The 20,010-nt window shown below is 45.3% G+C and overlaps 1 protein-coding gene across 1 annotated transcript in view; it reads right to left on the reverse strand.

The window, feature by feature from the left end:
* NCBP3 (nuclear cap binding subunit 3) overlaps positions 1-20,010 on the reverse strand; it is a 362,322-nt gene that overhangs the window by 121,905 nt on the left and 220,407 nt on the right. Inside the window, exon 10 of the mRNA XM_085649874.1 lies at positions 1,774-2,071. Coding sequence (XP_085506000.1) covers positions 1,774-2,071 — 298 coding nt within the window. The remainder of the gene's footprint in view (positions 1-1,773; positions 2,072-20,010) is intronic.

Raw genomic sequence — 20,010 nt, forward strand, 5'->3', positions numbered from 1 at the left:
TCCCATGGGTCCTGTAATTGCTGGTCATCATCCCTATCCTGATTATCATCCTGGTTGTCAAGTATATGTGATGGTGAATGTTCAGGTGAAATTGGTTGAAGCTGAGGGGAAGGTGATGATGAAGGAAGAATAGGTTGAGGAGGAGGAAAAGGGTAAGTTCCAACAGATCTCTTCTTTAAGGGGATGTGATATTCTTCTTATGCATCAGCCCTTCTTTTTAGAGTCACTTTAGTGGTGATATGTCCAGTATGTGAATGGATATACAAAATCTTTTGTTTCGGATCCGGTTTTTCAACTGGGGCATCGAAACTGGGCTTTCTAGTCATTTTCTGCACTTCTGTCTGTTTCTGCGCCGAAATTTTCAGTACCGAAGTTGAAACCTTTGATGTCTTCGGTTCCGATGATTTTTTCTAGGCCGAATGGTGGGGGTCGGTGCTGTACTTGTGTTTTGACCCCGAAGGTCTAGGCTCCGAACTCGGTTTGAAGGGAGTCTTTTCGGAGCTGGCAGGCTTTTTGGTAGGCTTCGGTGCCGAGCTAGAGAGCTGGGCGGCAGAAGCGTGAGCACGGTGCCGACCGGGGCCCGAGGGCACGGGTTGGGCCGGAGCCTTCTTTTTAATTGGAATTGTCTCTTGGGACGAGGGGGAGCTGTACTCATGGTACATTGACCATGTTGGATGTCCTCCTCTTGGTCGGAGTCGGCTTCTGAAATGGCGACCGGCTCCTGTTCCTCCTCAGTTCCCATGGCCTCGCCGGCTTCTTCGTCGGATTGTTGACCGAAGATGTCCGGAATGGAGTTTGTGTGCTGGCTCTGCATGTCACAACGTAGAGTCCGACGGTCGGGGACTGTCTTCTTGGAGCGGAAAGCCTGGCACACTTTGCAGTCCTGTTCTCTGTGTTCAGGGGACAAACCCAGATTACACACTTCGTGTGAGTTGGTGTGCGGGTTACTTCGCGTGACACCGAGGTCAGAATTTGACGGGAGTTTGTTCCATCGACTGCAGGTTGACCCGACGCGGGTAGGCCCGATGGCCGTCCACGAGCTTTCCGTTTGAAAGATTATTTTAAGTAATAACGATGTGCAATAGAAAGGGAGATGCGATCGAAAACAATACTGTTGAGGGTGAGTATCTTGCGCGCCGAGGAGAACCGGAGTGCAACGATTGACGTCCAAACCCGATGGCGGAAAAAAATGATCTAACAATGGAGTCGATGCCCATTGACCGAAAGGCGGAGTCACCTACCTCGTGACTGAAAAGAATTCTTCCAAGAAAAACAAAGTGTAAACATCCGGACCCAACACTAGATGGCGATCTATGCACAGCATATGATGTACAGCTCATATGCCTCGAACAGAGTATTATCTTCTGTGCCAAGATCTCATTGGGTGACAATGTTGAGGTTCTAGTGTCAGGTGTAAATATTTAACATAAACATGATAGGAAGCAACTGTTAATAAGGGAGGGGCAATGACTGTAAAATATGTCACTCTAAACTATGGAAATAACCAGACAGAATGTTTGTACGCCACTTCCGATTGTAGTATTAAGGTTCTTATGCGAATAAATAAATCTGTAACCAGTAAAACATTAACAGTCCTATAACAGACAAAACATTCCCTCTTCCCAAAACATGGCTTATTCTTAAGCTAACATCTGGTAGATGATAAAGGTTTTAACATTAACAGACCGCTCTGAAAGGGCATTACCCAGAAGATTGTGACCAAGCACACTTGGCAGATCTACAGGCGACAGCAGATTAGGAAGCTATTTTTACCTGATAGTTTTCAGCTGAGACTCCACCTCGTCGGCATACATAGTCATTTTCATGCTCTTCTTCGGAGATGGTGTAGAAATCATTTTCAGTTCAAGATCATAATCCATCTCGTCAGAGTCAGAAGTGCTTGTGCTTGACCGCCGCGCCCGGCTGTGCTCGCGAGATTGCTTGAAAGCTTGCAGCTCATCGTGGTATTCAACCACAACTCTATCGTCTTCATCCATGTCCTCGTCGTCATCATCATCATCATCATCTTCCTCCTCCTCTTCTATTGGCTCTTCGGGAACCTTTACCAAGCCTAACTCAATAGAATAGTAAAATAAGTACATCACTTTAACCATTTTGAACCGAAGATTTTCCCAAACAGTTGCATTGGAGTGGACTATGGGTCAAACCAAGCCACTTCAGGCAGTTCTTCGGGTATAGCCCAATGTAAAGACATGCACAGAACCACAGATGTCAATTTATAACATGCAAACATGCGCAATGCACCCTGAAAGGTCTTGCACACACTGCAATGCTGTCATTTAAACAGGTTTTAACATTGTTTCTAGAATTGAGCTGGTGTTTATTAGCTTATCAAACAAGCATTGACAAAGCCAAAAGGGCTGGCTTGTTTTCCGTGATAGTGCACTTTGTAGTATTGCCTGTATATAAAAATATGTTTGGATGCACTAATAGCAAACACACACCAAGGCATCCATTTGCAGAACTACAATACCAAGATGCACATGTGCACACACAGAGACTTAAGGGCATATGCAGACAAGCGCTAATTGGTTGGCTGCATAGACTGATTCATATGAGTTCACAACAGCAAAACTGTAGTATCCTTTATGCTCTCATTCCCTGTATGTCTGAGCTTGAATCTGGAATGCTGAGAGTGAATGATGTAAAAATGTTGGGGAGTGGAAGCTAAAAGATAGGGACAGTTGGAGAGAAAATGGAGCCCTTACTGCAACTACTTGATGCTGTAACATAAGGGCCATACATTAAATACAGAAGTTACCTCTCACTTGAATAGTTCCAGACTCATGTATGAAAACGTAGTCCTTAATCTACAACATTTTGGCAACAAGTTGTTAAGGACCCACGTGAAAATGCAGCAAGACTTTGGAGACTGTTTGGAACCTTTTCTGGCACAGAAAGTTGCCTGGAATTATGATGGCTCTGTGATCATGGAGGACTAGTTGGGGGCCATCTTTTATGAAACCCAGCAGAAAGTTGTATCAACTCGGGCTGTTGTAAAGTTGGATTCCAGTGAGGAGGATGGGCAAGCTTCTGCAAGGACAAGGAGACAGCTGAGGGGAGCTATAAATTGAGGCAACGTGTCACAGTGAATAGTCTAAAGTTTAAGGACAACGCTATGAACACAGTGTTAGAAGGACAACGCTACAGAGATAGTGCTGTGGAGACAGTAAGAAGTGGCTGGACATCTGTGTTACAGTAAGCATAACCCACGGAGCTTTAGGCAGTAATACATTAAAGGGTGATATAAGAAGCAGCGTTGGTGAGTAAGAGGTGTGATATCTCAATTAGATTGACTATCACACAGGCTAGTTCCCACCTTTGAAGGGTCCTGTATCCATTCTGCATATGGAACACATGTAGTTACCAAAGGAGTGTGGCTCAATCGTTAGAGCGGCAGACCCTGATGCAGAGTTCTGGCCAGGGACCAGGGTTCGATTCCCGCCTCGGCGGGGCTCGGGCTCAATTTCCTCGGACCTGTCTATTCTCGCCTCGGTGCCTATTCTAATCTCGGGCCCCACGCTGCAACTCTGGGCAATAGCTTGCTTAGCCTCCACACCGGCCCCAACAGCGCTAAGGATGCCTGGCTTCACCCTGGGGGTGCCCAGGAGTGGACACTTCACAGGGAAAGCCAGGAGGGGTTCCACAGTGGTATGAGTATCAGCGCCAGGAAACCGATAGGCGACACCGCAAGGTGGCCGTCTGGTCACAGTGCGCTCTACAAGTACCATGACATTTACATTTACAAAGGAGATGACGAGGCTCCCACTGGCACTGTAGTCTAGTGAAAATGAGCAGCACCATGTAAATGGGGGGCTTTACTCTCTTACGCAAATCACTTTGGTGCTACAGAAGAGGATAAGGTGCTTGGGGGTATAGTAGCAACTTGATTGCGAGGAACTAGGTCTCGTGAGAGGAGGTGATGGCTTTTTAGACTGATATTATGAAGTAGGGTAGTAAGCAGGTGTCTGACTGAGACAGACCTGGAAACGTTGAATAAACCCTACAAAAGGACTTCTGGTTAATTTAGAAAGGGAAGTAGGACTAGACCCAGGATACTGAAGACAGAAATGTGTTTGAGGGTATACAGTGCCCTGAAGAGATGGGAAGTCAAAACATCACCTGCCTGCCATTTCTCCAATTGCAATGTTTAAATATGACATTCAGTTAATAACTCCGCAAGTTTATTTGGTACTCATCCCCTAGGTAGTTACACAAATGGTAGGCCCTATAGCAACCAACAGAACAGAGGATCAGTGCTGTGATGTAATAGCCATGGTTGGTGTTCCTTTTGGGACACCGTATACTTATGTCATGTAGAATCTGGGGAGATAAGAGTTCTTGGCCGGGAGAGGCGTGTAAAACCTAACTAAGGAAGACGTTGGCGACTGTACCTACAGATGTGTCAGGGTGATCTACCTTTCAATTAAAATACAGGTTTCTTATCAAGAATTTAGTGAGGATATCACTACAGAATTGGCGACAAATTTTACCTCAACCCTGACACAGAGGAGGGCCTGCGCAAAGTACTACACGTACTGAGAAGATGCTGAGATCTACTCAATGAAGTTTCAGTAATAAGTACCAAGGACTCTTCAATTTGTCTAAAATAATCTTTTGAAAATTCTGGACACATATGGTTTATTTAGAGTATGTTACGTTCAAACTGCTGCGGTGTTTTAAACCATCCACTCCTTCGGAACAGGTATTGTTGTGGGGTGGGACACCAGTTGCATCATTGGATCGCAACGTTCTTTGTGTGCAATATCGTGCTGCCATCTTGTATTGGGTCTGGATTTAAGACGTGTCATTGGAATGCATCGTGTCTTATTCAAAAACTTGCATATTTCACATCTTCAGACATTCGTCTTACACTGAAGAATGGTGTGGGTTCTCATAATTAATCTGAAATGTACAGTTTGAGACAATGTTTTGTTTATGCTACTTATGGTAAGTTTTTTTTCTTCTATTAAGCATCTTATGAAAACTTGGCAATATATAATGTCACTTCTGATAAGTGTTGCTTTCACCTTCATATATTATGGCTTCTGTTAATGTTTGGACTCACTGTGGCCCTGGAATGAAGCTATATCTGGCTAATGACCCCATAATAAGGGTGAAACCGGTCCTGGGTTGCTTGTATTCCGGTTCAGGGAGGACCTGGCCTGGCAGTTCCGGCTGGACTGTTGCCATGAGAGCAGGATCAAGAGTTAATTATATGTCGCTGGATCCAAACTGAAGTGGCACGGTGGGCGAAAAACAATGGATTGGGATACGGCCTGAGCGATCATCAGTGGCTGAGAATAATTTAAGCGTTCCACGCATCACTTTGTTTTTTGATGCTGGGTATGCTCAGACATGAGTCTCTGGCTCACTGTGCCACCGGAATCAAGCTATACCTGGCTACAATTCAGCTCTCTACCCGCGCTGGGCGCCCCGGCTCAAAGACTCCTTTAAACATGCGTGGCCGCTAAAGAGAGCGGACCGCGCTGCAAATTACTTTAAATAAACAAGCACGGGCGCTAAAGTGAAGGCAGATCGCACTGCATTCAAATTAAGTAAAGATGCGTGGGCGCTAATGTGGAAGCGGACCGCTCTGCACATAAAAAAAACATTAAATGAAATAGTGCTCACAGCCCAGATAAAGAAGACCGTGTAACACCGTTTAAAGATCCAGTAGTTATGGGAGGTAACAAATGGAGACAAGGCGGTACCCAGGAGGGACTAACAAGCCTCATAATAAATCTGAAGCCAGCATTTACGAAGGACAACGACACCAGCAAATTAAAAATATGGGCAGGGAGTGGGCGAGGCTTTAACTGTATACTATACTACAGCATGACTCGAAAAGCGAGCAGTAAATGCGCGCTGCCACTAGGCTATACCTAAAAATTCTCATAAGTGACTTAAAAAACAATCAATTCAAACTGCTACAGATGTAGTAGTAGCAATCATCTCGCTAACGCTCAAGTTGTGGAGTAGTTGGAAATTTACGTAAAGTTTATCAGAAAAGAAAGGGAACTCAGTGAAAATGGTAGGTCTGGACATTGAGTTTCAGTCAATCCCTTCTGATTATAAGGATTTAAATGTGTGTGTTTTTGAATATAGACATGGATGTTTTCGGTGTGGATGGGAAGAGAAAGAGACCGATGAGTGAGATGCTGATTGGTGGTGTAGATATTTCCATTGTGATGAATTAGGTTTGCCTCACACAATCCTAAATAAATGTATGGTATGATAAATCCTAAACTTGGAGAGGATTTAGAACAGCCTGATACAATGCCAAAGAGGTCTACTAGAGAACTTGTAGACATGATTAGGTACAGGAAATTGTTATTCAAAATTAAAAACAGAGAGGCTCTTGGAAAATTGTATGTTTCCGTGACAAGTCAGCCAGCAATTTGTTGGATGGTCAAGGCAAATTGGGGATTACGTTGAATCCTAATAGTCCCGTACAAGTCTTGTTACTCTAACCAGATAAAGAATTTGGAAAGTACATTTTGAAGAGGTTTCCTAAGGTTTTTTTCAAGCAGAATATTGAAACTTAAAAGGTTACAACATTAGATACAATCAAAACCAGGTGCAGAACCTTGTATACATAAAAGTCAGAATTACACTTTTATCTTTGAAGGATGCTTTTATGAAAGAGCTTAGGAAACTGCAGGTTTACAGTACATGTGGAGTCGTCAGAATGGGTGGAACTTTTAGAGTCGTCAGAATAAAGGCAAACTAAGATTGCGCATTGATCCCAGGGATTTCAACAAGAACATATTAGAGGATCAATTCCCTTTATTTAGGATCACTCTCTAAGTGCATTATACATTAACATCACAATGTTGGTGCCCCTCGAGGTTAGAGATCTACACCCCACTACCTAAGGTGTCAACCCACTGTGGCTCAAATGAACCCAGTGATAATGTCAAAACATGTGAATAAACCTCAGCACTCTAATCCGTTAAATATTGATTCATACAGACGTCTCTATGCAAGTCAATTTGAACAAACCAGCAAACAAAATTTTACATGCTGTTCAATTTGATATACATATGGAACATACAGCTTTAACCATATATTTGGAAGCAATAACATTGTATTACAAGAATGGAGGGCTTAATACAATGATCCTCCTGTCAGACGTTGGACGGGGTCCAACGTCTGACAGGAGGATCATTGTATTAAGCCCTCCATTCTTGTAATACAATGTTATTGCTTCCAAATATATGGTTAAAGCTGTATGTTCCATATGTATATCAAATTGAACAGCAAGTAAAATTTTGTTTGCTGGTTTGTTCAAATTGACTTGCATAGAGAAGTCTGTATGAATCAATATTGAACAGATTAGAGTGCTGAGGTTTATTCACATGTTTTGACGATTGATATGGTAACTGCTTATCATCCTATCCTACATCATCTTATAGTAAAAGTCTAGTCACATTTGTGACGCATTTTGGTGGTTTTAGCTTTAAGAGAGTAGCTTTTGGGTTGGCCTCTGCGGCGGCCAAGTTCCAAAGACTGAGGCACAAATTATTTAAATACATTAAAGATTTAAAGTATTTCCAAGATGATATCCTAGTTATGGAAATAACTACAGAAGTACTTTATCAAAAACCTACTCTAGTACTAAGAATTCTAGAACAGAGGGGTTTGACACCAGAATACAGCAAGATAGGTTTGCTAGGAAAAAAGTGATATACATAGGTTATAAAGTCACGGAGAATGGTATCAAACCTATAAAAAGAATGTCTGGAAGCCATCAGAAAAGCACCCACAGCAAAGAATACGGACGCTTGGCATTTTTAGGTTTGGCCGAATTCTACTCTAAATCTGTAAATGACTTTACTTTGAAAACATTTGGGATAAAACAGTTACAATAGAAAACAAATTTGAATGGTCTTCTATATGTCAGGAAACTTTCCTTTCTCTAAAGTCCGACATTTGCAATGCACCACCGCTACGAGGCTTTGATCCTGCAGTACATTGTGTGGCTGCTACAGATGCTAGTGACAAATCTATTGGAGCAGTTTTATCTCAGACAGAAGCTTTGGGTTGGGAAAGCACCCTCAAACTTGCTTCTTGTTCGCGGACTCCAACGGAAGGAAAATATACTGCCATTGAGCGAGAGGCACTGGCTTGTGTGTGGGGTCTTGAACACTTCAGACAATACATTTGGGGAAAATAGTCACCTTATGTTGTGACCACAAACAAATCACTTAGGTCTTAACCACTAAAGGTTTACATTTATAGTGCATCACTGCATCTTGCTCATATATCTGTCAAGTTATTAGACTGCAATTATGAAGTGCAGTATATGCCTGGTGTGAAAAATGCTACAGAATTTTTGAGTTGTATGCCATAACCTTTAGGAGATACCATTAAGAGTGATTGGGATGTGTTTTGCATCACAAACATTACTAATGACATTCCTGGTATTACTGGTGAGAGTGGGTAGATGCTCAAGACAATGACTGAACACCTGCAGAAATAGGCAAAATGATTACTGAAGGTTGGACAGAAACAAAACATTTGGACAAGGATTCATTAACATATTGGGAATTAAGGCAGGAATTATAAAATGAAGGTGGGTTGATTATGATGAATGGCAAGGTAATTCCTCCAGAATATGGGAGACTAAAGTTGTTGGAAGTTTGTCATGAAAGGCATTAAAGTATAGGAAAAACTAAATGCAGAATGTAGAATCTGCACTGGTAGCAAGGGTTAGATCTGGAAATAAAAAGAAATTGCATTCAGTGTGAGAGTTCAGATAAAGCTCATTCTGCACTCAAACGATGCTTACATCCCATCTAAAGCCTGAAGATTCTGTGGGAAAGAAAAGGAAAAGATGTCACAGGTTCTATTTGGAAAAACAGTGTTCAAAAGTATTTGACTGTTGTAGTAGATCATTTTACAAAGTGGCCTGAAATTGAAATTGTGAAAAGGGCAGATTCTAGTGATACTGATGGATTTCCCAAATAAGGAGTTTTTAGAGGAGGGCTTGCCTAAATATATACTTAGTGACAATGGTTCACAGTTTACTTCATAGATTTTCAAGTCCTTTTCTGCAGGAATGGTATGACGCATAAAACAATCTTGCTGTATCACCCTGTAGGTAACGGTGTTGTAGAACGGTTTAACTGTGTCATTAAAGGAACAATCAAACTGGCTAGCAAGAAATACTTTGGGAGTGGTAGAAAAAATTGCTCCACAACTCCTAATGAAGCATCAGGGTCATATAACTTTCAACTTAAATAAAGGTTTCTTACAGAGAATTTTGTGAGGATATCATTACAATTAGCACTTCACACTCACACTAGTGATATTCATGAATGTCACTGAGCTGCAAAGTCACAAATACGAAGGGCAGCGAAATCTCTTCATGCCTATTAGAATGTTCCATACAGTGACATGACTAGCTCTAGAACACTTTGCTTCTAGTTTCTGGCTCTCACTGGATGCTCCATATTTAATAATCTGAAAAGACCAATTACTTTACACAAAGGTAGATGCTTTGTTACATCATCTCACAGTCTAATAAAGAGGTCCTCCAAAGAGATAGACCATTAAGGGACACAATGAGCCTAAGGGAGAAGTACAGGTCTTCAAAAAGCAACTCCTATCACAAACAAAAACACAAGCAGTGCCTGAACTGATAGAAGAAAAGCTGCATAATGGAAGAAGATGCTGACTGCGTGAGATCAGGAGAGAAACATGGCAGGAAGAAGCACAGGAGCGCCTTAGTATTCGTATTGTTCTATGTGCTTCTACTAAGAAATGACCTTACGAGAAGCAAGGATGGCAGTAAAAGAGGCGCAATTACTGCCAGTATTACTTCTTTAAGCAACAAGTATAAGTACGAGTGTGTTTACGCACCGCTCGCAGCTTTTAAGAACACATAAATAAAATGCATTGTTATTTATAACGGCAATCGCTCACACTCTCGCAAATGTGAAACCTATTGTATTGCAAATGCTTGTTGAGCTCTGAGATGGAGGCGGCCTTCCACGAAGCCATAGGAAGGCAGGGACCATGAGGCTAGGCCTTGCCTTTCAAAAGCAGGAGGGAGGAGGAAGCAGCAGCCAAAACAGACCTCGGTCTTTAAATGCACAGAAAATGTGGCAAGATAAGAGCAAGATTTACAGCCATGTGTATAACAGAGCTCAGTAAACCTCGAGCACTGGTCTTGGGTGCTCTAGCTGAAAGAAACAGTGTTCACAAGCTCTGAGTAAAAATACATGCAACAGGGGCATTCCTTTAAAGTGGGTGGAGCTTTTAATTCTGAATACAGCATGTATCGCAAAGACAGCGCAAGCGTTGCCTAGGCGAGACCTAAAAATATATATGGATAAATACAGACGGATATGTTAAAAAAAAAAAAAAAAACAAGAGCCCTATTTGTAATTCTTACATTTTTACATTTTCCATACATATCTTGTTTTTGATGCATGTTTTGGTTTTGGAAGTTTCAATGCGAGTTAGAAATCAGTTTTTAAAATTTCAGTTTTAGATGTTAGGGTGTGCAGACTGCTTCATTCCGTCAGACAGGTTAGGACATTTAATTATCCTCCTGATGGTTTGTATGTCTGAGTCTCTGGAATACTGAGAACAGGATGGGGACAGTAAATGATCTAACAATGTTGGTGGGTGATCTGCAGTGGAAGTTAGGAGAAGGGGGTTGGAGGGAGAAATGAGCTCTACAGGACCTACTCGCTGTTGCTGTAACCTAAGGGCCTAACATAAAATAAATAACTTACCTCCTACTTGAATAGCTACAGACTTCTGTATGAAGACCCTGCATTGTAACTACAACAACCATCAAAACCACTGTTTCAATGATCTTCTACACATACCTCAACTGGAGCCACATGCACACAATCGTTCAAATGGCATACACAAATTGGCAAAACCTGCAGTTACACACACCAAATTGTAGTACAAAAAAATTAACCAACAATGTCTTAATAAACCCACATTACTGAGTTCAATCTGGACTGAATCCCCTCAAAACGTGGCATTGGAGTTACCACACCCAAAAGAGTTGCAAGGCCATACTAAATGCATTTCAGAACTATACAAGTCTCAATTAAAATACCACAAGAAGGATAAATGGTTATTTGGATGACTCGATTATAATTTAGAAGGATGGGTGTGTCTTCATAGCTAGATATTTGAAAATGTTGGTGATTGGATAGATGATTGCTTGGTTGTAAACTGATGAATGAATGTTTGAGTGTGAGTGGATAGATATGGTTTTAAGGGTGGGCAATGGATGCATGGAAATGGGTGGATGGGTGATTAAACTTATTACAAATATGTCTAAAAGTGGCTCATCCAACTGCAGACAAGTCCACAGTCAATTATGCAATTGATGAGAGCTGAACAATTGTGATACTGAGGGTGCTGATCTTAAAATTCCTTTCACTTCTGAAGTTTATAAGCTTATAGCAGCAGGTGCCACTGCAAAAACTGACCTCTGCAACTATATGCACATAGGGTAAAGATGTGGTAGCACACCAAACGTAAGTACTTGGATTCGTAAATAAACCATTAACTTGACAAACTATGTTTCTAAATTTCATTCAGATAAATGGTCCTGTATAAAAAACTCTTCATTCATAAAGAAACTTACATTTCTTAACCAAGAGATTTCTGAAATATTTCCAGCTTAAAAACCACCTTCATAATGTAAAACAGTTTTACAAGTTTGGACAAGATGTCATGAAACCACCAAAACACTATTGAACTATAGCATATAGTCAAATAAGAGGCAGTCTGAAATTATTCCGAATTTTTCAAGTCCCTAGAACTAAGGAACATAATGGTTATATAAAGTGTTAGGAGAAAGGTGGATCCATTAGTAGAAGTGAAAAACAGCTAATGGCGGTGTTTCGTTCAGAACTTCTTCAAGGCTGAAATAAACAAAATATACAGACAAAGATCCAACTAAGCTTATTTGGGAATTGTGGTATATCACACCCATTCAGTGAGAAAGAATGCTTTCATTCAAGAATCATGACTAAAATGGTGAACCCATACAATCAAGAAATATGATTGACTGGTAGAATAGCAAGAAAAAAGATTGAGTGTAGAAACTGACAAATTCCTGATGAGTACAAGTCCTTTAGGATTAATAAAAGTGAACAGATAGTAAAGAAAAGTGCAAAATAGGAGTAATTTATCAAAGTAACTGCATTATATATGGTAGAAGAATAAGGATAATGTTACGATTATTAAAAAGTGATAGCATGCTCTTTTGTAAGCCAACTGTAGATAACTACCTTTCTGTGTATTCAGGAGTGAAAGCCAAGGCAAATCGTCTTCCAATGTTTAATTGTACGGTGAAGGGCTTCAAGATGGACATGGTACTGTTGAAATTTAGTGAGAAATAGTATCTGTAATAATCAGAAATTCTTATAAGCATAGCTAGTGTGTAAACGATCAATAGGGTACTCAGTTATGGAATATGAATCCATATAATGCACAAGTTACTACTTGTGTAACAATATATCTGTAAGATACATTAGTTAGTGATAGATTCCTTACCTTAGAATATCCCCAGGCGTTAGACTGGATCCAGAAAGTTTTGCTAGCAGTACCCCTGCGCATCAGTATGTGGCGTCCTGTGGCTCCATGACCGTCGCTCGCATCGTAAGCACCAAGATGACGTCACGGAGACTACTTAGGCGCCACCCATGTGCACTGACGTCAATTCTGCACACGATTTTCTGCGCCAGGAATGCAGAGCCATGCAAGAAACTGACCACTGGTGCCAGGAAACTAGGGCCCTGAAAGGAATGACCTTAACCCTAGAAATCAGTTTGCAGAACCGGGAGGAAGGGTGGGGTGGTAAGGAATCTATCACTAACTAATGTCTCTTACAGATATATTGTTACACAAGTAGTAACTTGTGCATCTGAAAGAGACACGTTAGTGATAGATTCCTTAATTTAGAATAGATACCCCAGCAATACCAACCCCGGTGGTGGGTCTGCGAAAAGATTCCACCAGAAAGTCACGGAGAACAGAACGGCCAAAGAAATGTCTCTCCGGACCTGACTGTCAAGGCAGTAATGCTTGGTGCAGCGAAGCCCACGTAGCTGCCTGACAAATGTCCTGCAAGGGGACGCCGCGTCCCAAGGCAGTAGTGGCTGCAGTTGCCCTGGTCGAATGGGCACGCAGCCCCACAGGAGGCTCCTTCTTAGCCAAGGAGTAACATGCTTTGATGCACAGAACGACCCACCGCTAGATGGTCAGTTTGTGCACAGCCCAACCTTTTTTGGTGCCCACGTAGCCAACAAAGAGCTGGTGCTCCACCCGGAACTGCTGCGTATGCTTCAGATAGAATGCGAGCGCACGTTTTGGGTCCAGACGGCGGAGCCTCTCCTCCTCCCTTGAAGGATGCCGAGGCAGAAAGAAGGTGGGCAAAGTGATGGTCTGCCCGATGTGGAAGGGCGTGACAACCTTTGGCAAGAAAGAAGGACGGGTCCTTAAAACCACCTAGTCCGGATGAAGCGAAAGGAAAGGAGGCTTGGAAGAAACAGCCTGGAGCTCACTCATCTGGCAGAGGTGATAGCTACCAGGAAAGCCGTCTTGAGAGTGAGAAGACGCAAAGGACAGTTATGAAGGGGCTCGAAGGGAGCGCACATCAGATAAGTCAAGACAAGGTTTAAGTCCCATTGAGGCATTATGAACGGCACGGGAGGAAACATGTGCGTAATGCCTTTCAGGAAACGGTTAACAACCGGGGACTTAAAAAGAGAAGGCTGATCTGGAAGCCGTAAAAAGGCGGAGATAGCCGAAAGATAACCTTTGATAGTGCCCAAAGCAGAGCACTGCTGGGCCAAAGAAAGAAGGAACAGAAGGACTTCAGAAAGAGGGGCAGAAAGGGGATCCACAGCCTTCGTTGTGCACCATGTCACAAACTTGTTCCACCTGCAGGCGTATACCGTTTTAGTGGAGGGATGCCAGGCTGCCAGCATGACATCACAGACTTCGGGAGGAAGATCGAAAGCTGTCAACTGTCGCCGCTCAATCTCAAAGCATGGAGGTGGAGGCTGGACAGGTTCGGGCGGGGGACCGTCCCCTGCTGCTGCGACAGAAGATCCTCCCGAAGAGGCAGACGGATCGGGGGATCGATCGCCATGCTGAGTAGCTCGGGATACCAGTATCTTCGTGCCCAATCCAGAGCCACAAGGATGACTTGGGCCCGGTCGCGCCGAACCTTCTTCAGCACTCTGGGCAGAAGTGGCATAGGCGGAAAGGCGTACAATAGACCGCAACTTCACTCGCGACGAAAAAGCGTTCGTAGAGCGAGTGCCACCTTGGAAATTCCAACGAGCAGAACTGATGACATTGCGCGTTGTCTTCTGTGGCGCATAGATCTAACCAAGGCTCTCCCCACTGCTGAAAGAGACTTTGCACCACGTCCGAGTTCAGACGCCATTTGTGATCCATCAAGCACCGGCGGCTGAGTTCATCCGCCCTGGCGTTCAGAGAACCTGCCATGTGTTGAACCACCAAGGTAATGCCTTGATGTTCCAGCCATGTCCAGAGGCGCACAGCCTCCTGACATAGGGTCCAGGACCCCACCCCGCCCTGTTTGTTGCAATACCACATGGCGGTGGTGTTGTCCTTGAACACCTGCACCACACTTTCCCAGACAGAGGGAAGGAATGCCTTCAGTGCGAGGCGGATCGCCCGAAGCTCTAACAGATTGATATGGAGCCGGAACTTCGCCGGAGACCAGAGGCCTCTGATCTCCGCCTCTCCCAAGTGGCCTCCCCATCCCAGTAAGGACGCATCCGTCACCACTATGTGCTCCGGTTGGGAAAGGGAGAGGGATCTGCCATCTGCCATTAACCCAATCGCGATTCGTGTGCAACCACCGCAATTGTCGTGCAGTGCACGTCGAGATCTGGACATTATCGGACAGGTCGCCCTGATGCTGCGCCCACTGGAACTTCAGGTCCCACTGCGAGGCCCGCATATGCCATCTGGCATGTGTCACCAGCAGGATGCAAGAGGCCATCAGGTCCAGAAGCCCGGGACAGAGGTTGAAAGATCGGAATCATAGCCTGAATATCCCGGACTCGCTGCTCAGGAAGATAAACCCCAAACAGCGTCGAATCCAGAAACGGTCCAATGAAGGGGAGCTTCTGAGAGGAACTCGGCACGTTGATGGAGACCCCCAGCAAATGCAGGTGGTCAGCCGTAGTCTGAAGGTGGTTGACGACTGCCTGGGGCGAGCCTGCCTTCAACAACCAGTCATCGAGGTAGGGGAAGACTGACACCCCCGACCTGCTCAGATGAGCTGCGACCACCGCCATCACCTTCGTGAACACCCGAGGGGCGCTGGTAAGGCCGAAGGGTAGCACAGCAAACTGAAAATGCTCCTGGCCTACCGTGAACCACAAGTAACACCGGTGGGCCGGGAGGACGGGAATGTGAAAATATGCGTCCTGCAAGTCCAACGCTACCATCCAGTCTCCAGGGTCGAGGGCAGCCAAGACCTGAGCCAGAGTCAGCATTTTGAACTTCTCCTTCCGGAGGAAGCGGTTGACGTCCCGGAAGTCCAATATGGGACGAAGACCCCCTTTGTCCTTCTTGGGGACCAGAAAGTAGTGGGAATAACAACCATTCCCTACTTCTGGCCCAGGGACGCACTCGATGGCCCCCTTACCCAAGAAGGCCGCAACTTCCTGCTGGAGAGTCGCCAAGTGTTCCCCCGACATGCGGTGGTACCGAGGTTGCATGGCTGGAGGGGTGGATAGAAAGGGAAGGGAGCAACCCTTGCGGATGATCTGCAACACCCACTTGCCCGATGTGATAGCGAGCCAGTGGGGGGGGTGATCGCGAATCCTGCCACCAACTGGCGTGGGGTGCTTCACAAAGCTCAGATTAGGAAGGTTTGGAGGTAGAAGCAGCGGGGGCGTAGGTGGACTGCCCCCACGCTGATTCCCAGGGCCGCCCCTGTGGAAGCAGTGTCCGTGCTGAGGCTGGTTCTGCACAGGCTTGCTGAAGGAACATGCCTGGGCGCCCCTGCCGCGAAAGGAACGAAAACCAGGAGTGGCTGGGCTCGTCGTGTAAAGACCCAAGGACTTGGCCGTGGCCCGCGAGTCCTTAAAACGCTCCAGTGCACTGTCGGCCTTATCGCTAAACAGGCGAGTGCCACCATGAGCGAGCTCTGGACGTCGGCCGAGAACCCAGTAGATCGCAACCAGGCGTGGCGACGCAGCGCCACAGTCGTAGAAATCGCCCTGCCCAATGAGTCAGTGATGTCCAAACCACACCAAATGGCGAACTTAGCAGCATCCTTACCCTCAGCAACCGCCTGGGAAAGCACAGCATGGACCTCCTCAGGACACTGAGGTAACAGCCGAGCAACCGTATCCCACACCGCGTTAGAATAACGGCCCAATAAACCGGCGGTGTTCACCGACTGCAGCCCCAAGCTGGCCGAAGAGAACAACCGCTTACCGAACTGTTCCAGCTTCTTAAGAGTCCTTATCCGACAGAGCTGTGGGAAAGGCACTCTGCGCCCTTGAGGCTTGGATGACCAGACTCTCAGGAGTGGGATGAGTGGTCAGAAACGTGGGGTCACCAGGCGCCGGGCGGTGATGCCTTGCGACATTCTTATCCATAGGGGCCCCCATGGCCGGCCGCGACCAAGCGCCCAACAGGACGCCGGTGAGGGAGTCGTTGAAGGGAAGCAGTGGCTCTGACGAAGTAGACGCCGTCTGGAGCACCTCAGTGAGGAGATTAGTTTTGAGGGCCACCATAGGAAGATAGAGGTTGAGGACCTCAGCAGCCCGACGGAGCACTATCGTGTAGGAAGCTTCCTTCTCCATTGTAGGCAGGGGTCAGAAGAGACATCGAGGTCACCGGCGACCTCCAGATCATCCACCCAGTCCTGCTCGGAGTCACACTGAGGTGCAAGAGGGTCCTCGGATCCCTCCCAGTCATCCTCCACCTCCGTTGCAGGAGGAACCGGCCGCGGTGGTAGAGCCGGTAGAAGGGACAAACGCCATCGGAAATGGCACCGTGAACGGCGCTGGTCGGGCTGGCGCCGTCTCCCAATGCGGATCCCAGGCAGGAACTAAATGGTCCTGGAACCGGGGCAAGGAAGGAAGGAACGGCACCCACAGTGGCGCCAGAGGCAGAGCCGCGGGCGGCGCTGGAGCCGGATCCGGCAGCGCCGGACCTCGTGGCGCCAGGGCCAGAGCCAACGGGGTAGGATCCTGTGGCGCCAAAGCTGGATCCGCCAGACCTCCTGGCGCCGGGGCCGGAGCCAACGGCGTAGGATCCTGCGGCGCCAAAGCTGGATCCACCGAAGGCTCAACAGGATCTGGACATGGGACCGCGGGGCCCGAAGGCGTGCCAGCGGGAACCTGAGGCCTAAAAAGGCAGTCCATGGTGGCAAGAAATTCTTGCACCTGTTCGGGAGTCGCCGACGGACCCGGGTAAGGCGGGAAGGCCGCGGGACTCCCAGGCTCCAAAGGAGCCACAGGGGCAGAACCCCTGTCCCCCTCGTCTGCATCCGAGGACCGACGGGGGGACGTCGGAGAGCGAATACGCTTCTTAGACTTCTTTTTATGTCGTCGCTTACTGGAATCCGAGGGCGAAGACTTGGAGCCCGAGGAGCGACGACTGTGGCCCCGCGAGCGGTCCCGGGAACAGTCCCTGGACCTGGAGCGGCGGTGGGACGAGTGTCGTACCTCCAGCAGTTTCTGGCACCGCTCCCTCAAGGCCTTTGGGGCCATGGCCCGACAGTCCTGGGAGTCATGGTCGGTCTCCAGGCAGTAGAGGCAAACATCGTGGGGGTCTGCTACCAACATATTGTGACGGCAGGCCCCACAGGACTTAAATCCAGGCATCCCTACGTGTACCAGGAGAAAAAGGGGAGACAAGAGTCTCAAAAGAGTAGTCAAAAAGTGACTAAGGTACGTGCTCTATCCAGATCTGCGCTTGCTGGCACGAAAAAAGAAAGAACTGACGTCAGCGCGCATGGGTGGCGCCTAAGTAGTCTGCAGCGACGGTTGCGGAGCTGCATGACGCCACCTACTGACGCGCAGGGGTACTGCTAGCAAAACTTTCCGGATCCAGTCTGACGCCTGGGGATATTCTAATGTAAGGAATCTATCACTAACGTGTTTCTTTCAGATACCCTATTTAATCTGGCCAAGCATAAAGGATTGACTGTTGGACATAGTATTTGAATGCTCAGTCAGAATTAACTGAACTATAATGGGAAACTAAACAAGTTGTCAGTAAAAAAAACCACATCTTTAATTTCTCCTACCCAATTCAGTTTTTATAAGTTAAAAATAAGTGTGTCAGAGTCAACATCTTAAAAAAAAATTGGGGGTAAAACTGAAGGTTGGCATTATGCTACAGTGGCGATAAATCCATGTGTCAAAATAGCAAAGTTAATTAACCGATTTTGGAGGCATGATTTTGAGTTTAGTACAGGACTAACAGGTTGAGGGAAATAGCATTTGTTAATGGAGTTTATCATAAATTGAAAATTAAAGTACATTGTATTTGTTTGGGCATATAAGGTTGAAGGCAAATACATGGAAATGAAATTAGATACCAAGTAATTACAAGCCACAAAGATTGTGGCAGATAATTCTTGGAATTATATTTATATGGATTTTGTATTAAAAATGGGCACATGAGAAGTGTTGTATAATGTAAATAACTCAAAATAGATTTGAATGCTGCTGCATGCATAGTAAGAGGATTAATAACGGTAACTTCTCCTATTCATCATAATCTTGGATGACAACCTTATGTCACCTCTCAGGCGATAGCCCTTGGATGGACTCAAACTATCTGGCTAAGGCACTGTTTCATACCTATGTAATATATACATAGCAGGCAAAAACCTGCCACCAGAAAGTAAACTTAACATTGATTTTCTATTTTATATTGTAGTGCTCTTCGAATGTTTGCCAGAAACAGTGTGAGAGAATGTGCCTTTTGTGTGTATTCACCCTTATTTTCGGTGGAACGATGCTGCTGTTTTTATTAATTCTGCACACGGAAGCACTCAGTCTAGTCCTCGATATGTGTTCTAAGGCACTCTAGTTCAGTCCTAGGTGTGTGTTTTCTGGCCCCTAAAACGCAGTCAAATTAAATAACTCCCAAATGGCAATTTTTACTTCCCAGTAATGCCATAGTACATAATGCACAATGGCATTGAAAAGGTAAATGTCACCTGTAGGCCGAAGCTTATGTTGTGCCATCTACTAGGCTGACAGAGGAGGGATGGCTTCAGGCCTGCCTGTGTAAGCTGACTCCTGCTAATTTTAAACCTGCAGGTAAAGCAGTCAAAATTACCCATTTTGACAGGAAAGAACCCTACTAAGTAGGCTTTGTAGCCCATAACGTAGGGTGCCTAGTATGTAAAATTGATACATGCAAGATTTTAATGTTGCCATGAACATACAGTGACCAGTCACCAAATGTTATTTCCACTCTAAACCATGGGTACTCACAAAAGTTTATCAGGGGTCAAAAAGGATGGCATGTGCTGAGCTCAGTGGCCACTTACATGACAGTAGGGTGGGAGTGGTGCTTTGGTAGTACAGGGATAGTGGTGGGTGTAGGGAGGGCATACAGGAATATTCTGAGGGTTTCATTCATACAGCCCTCTAAATTAAGGTCCTAGTCTCTAGAAGAGTCATTGATCAGACAATACTGTTATGCTGTACCTAAATCGCTATCCCTCTGCAGCACCTTGGGGTAAGCTTTCTCTGTTTTCTGTCCCTATCTTAGGAGAGCCAAGTGTAAACAGAAAATAACTTGATTATTAAAATGAAATGAAATAGAATTACACAATGTGAAACAAAAAAAAACTGATCAATTATGGCTCCAACTTCACTAGATTGTGTGATCCTCGGCAACTTTTTATTTCACTTGCCTCCTTTTTCTTCATTATCACATATGAGAGCACCTTAAAATACATGAACTCAGGACGTGCTAAGTACAAAG

Source organism: Triturus cristatus, chromosome 3_2, assembly GCF_964204655.1.
Source record: "Triturus cristatus chromosome 3_2, aTriCri1.1, whole genome shotgun sequence".
In the NCBI taxonomy this organism is placed as follows: Eukaryota; Metazoa; Chordata; class Amphibia; order Caudata; family Salamandridae; genus Triturus; species Triturus cristatus.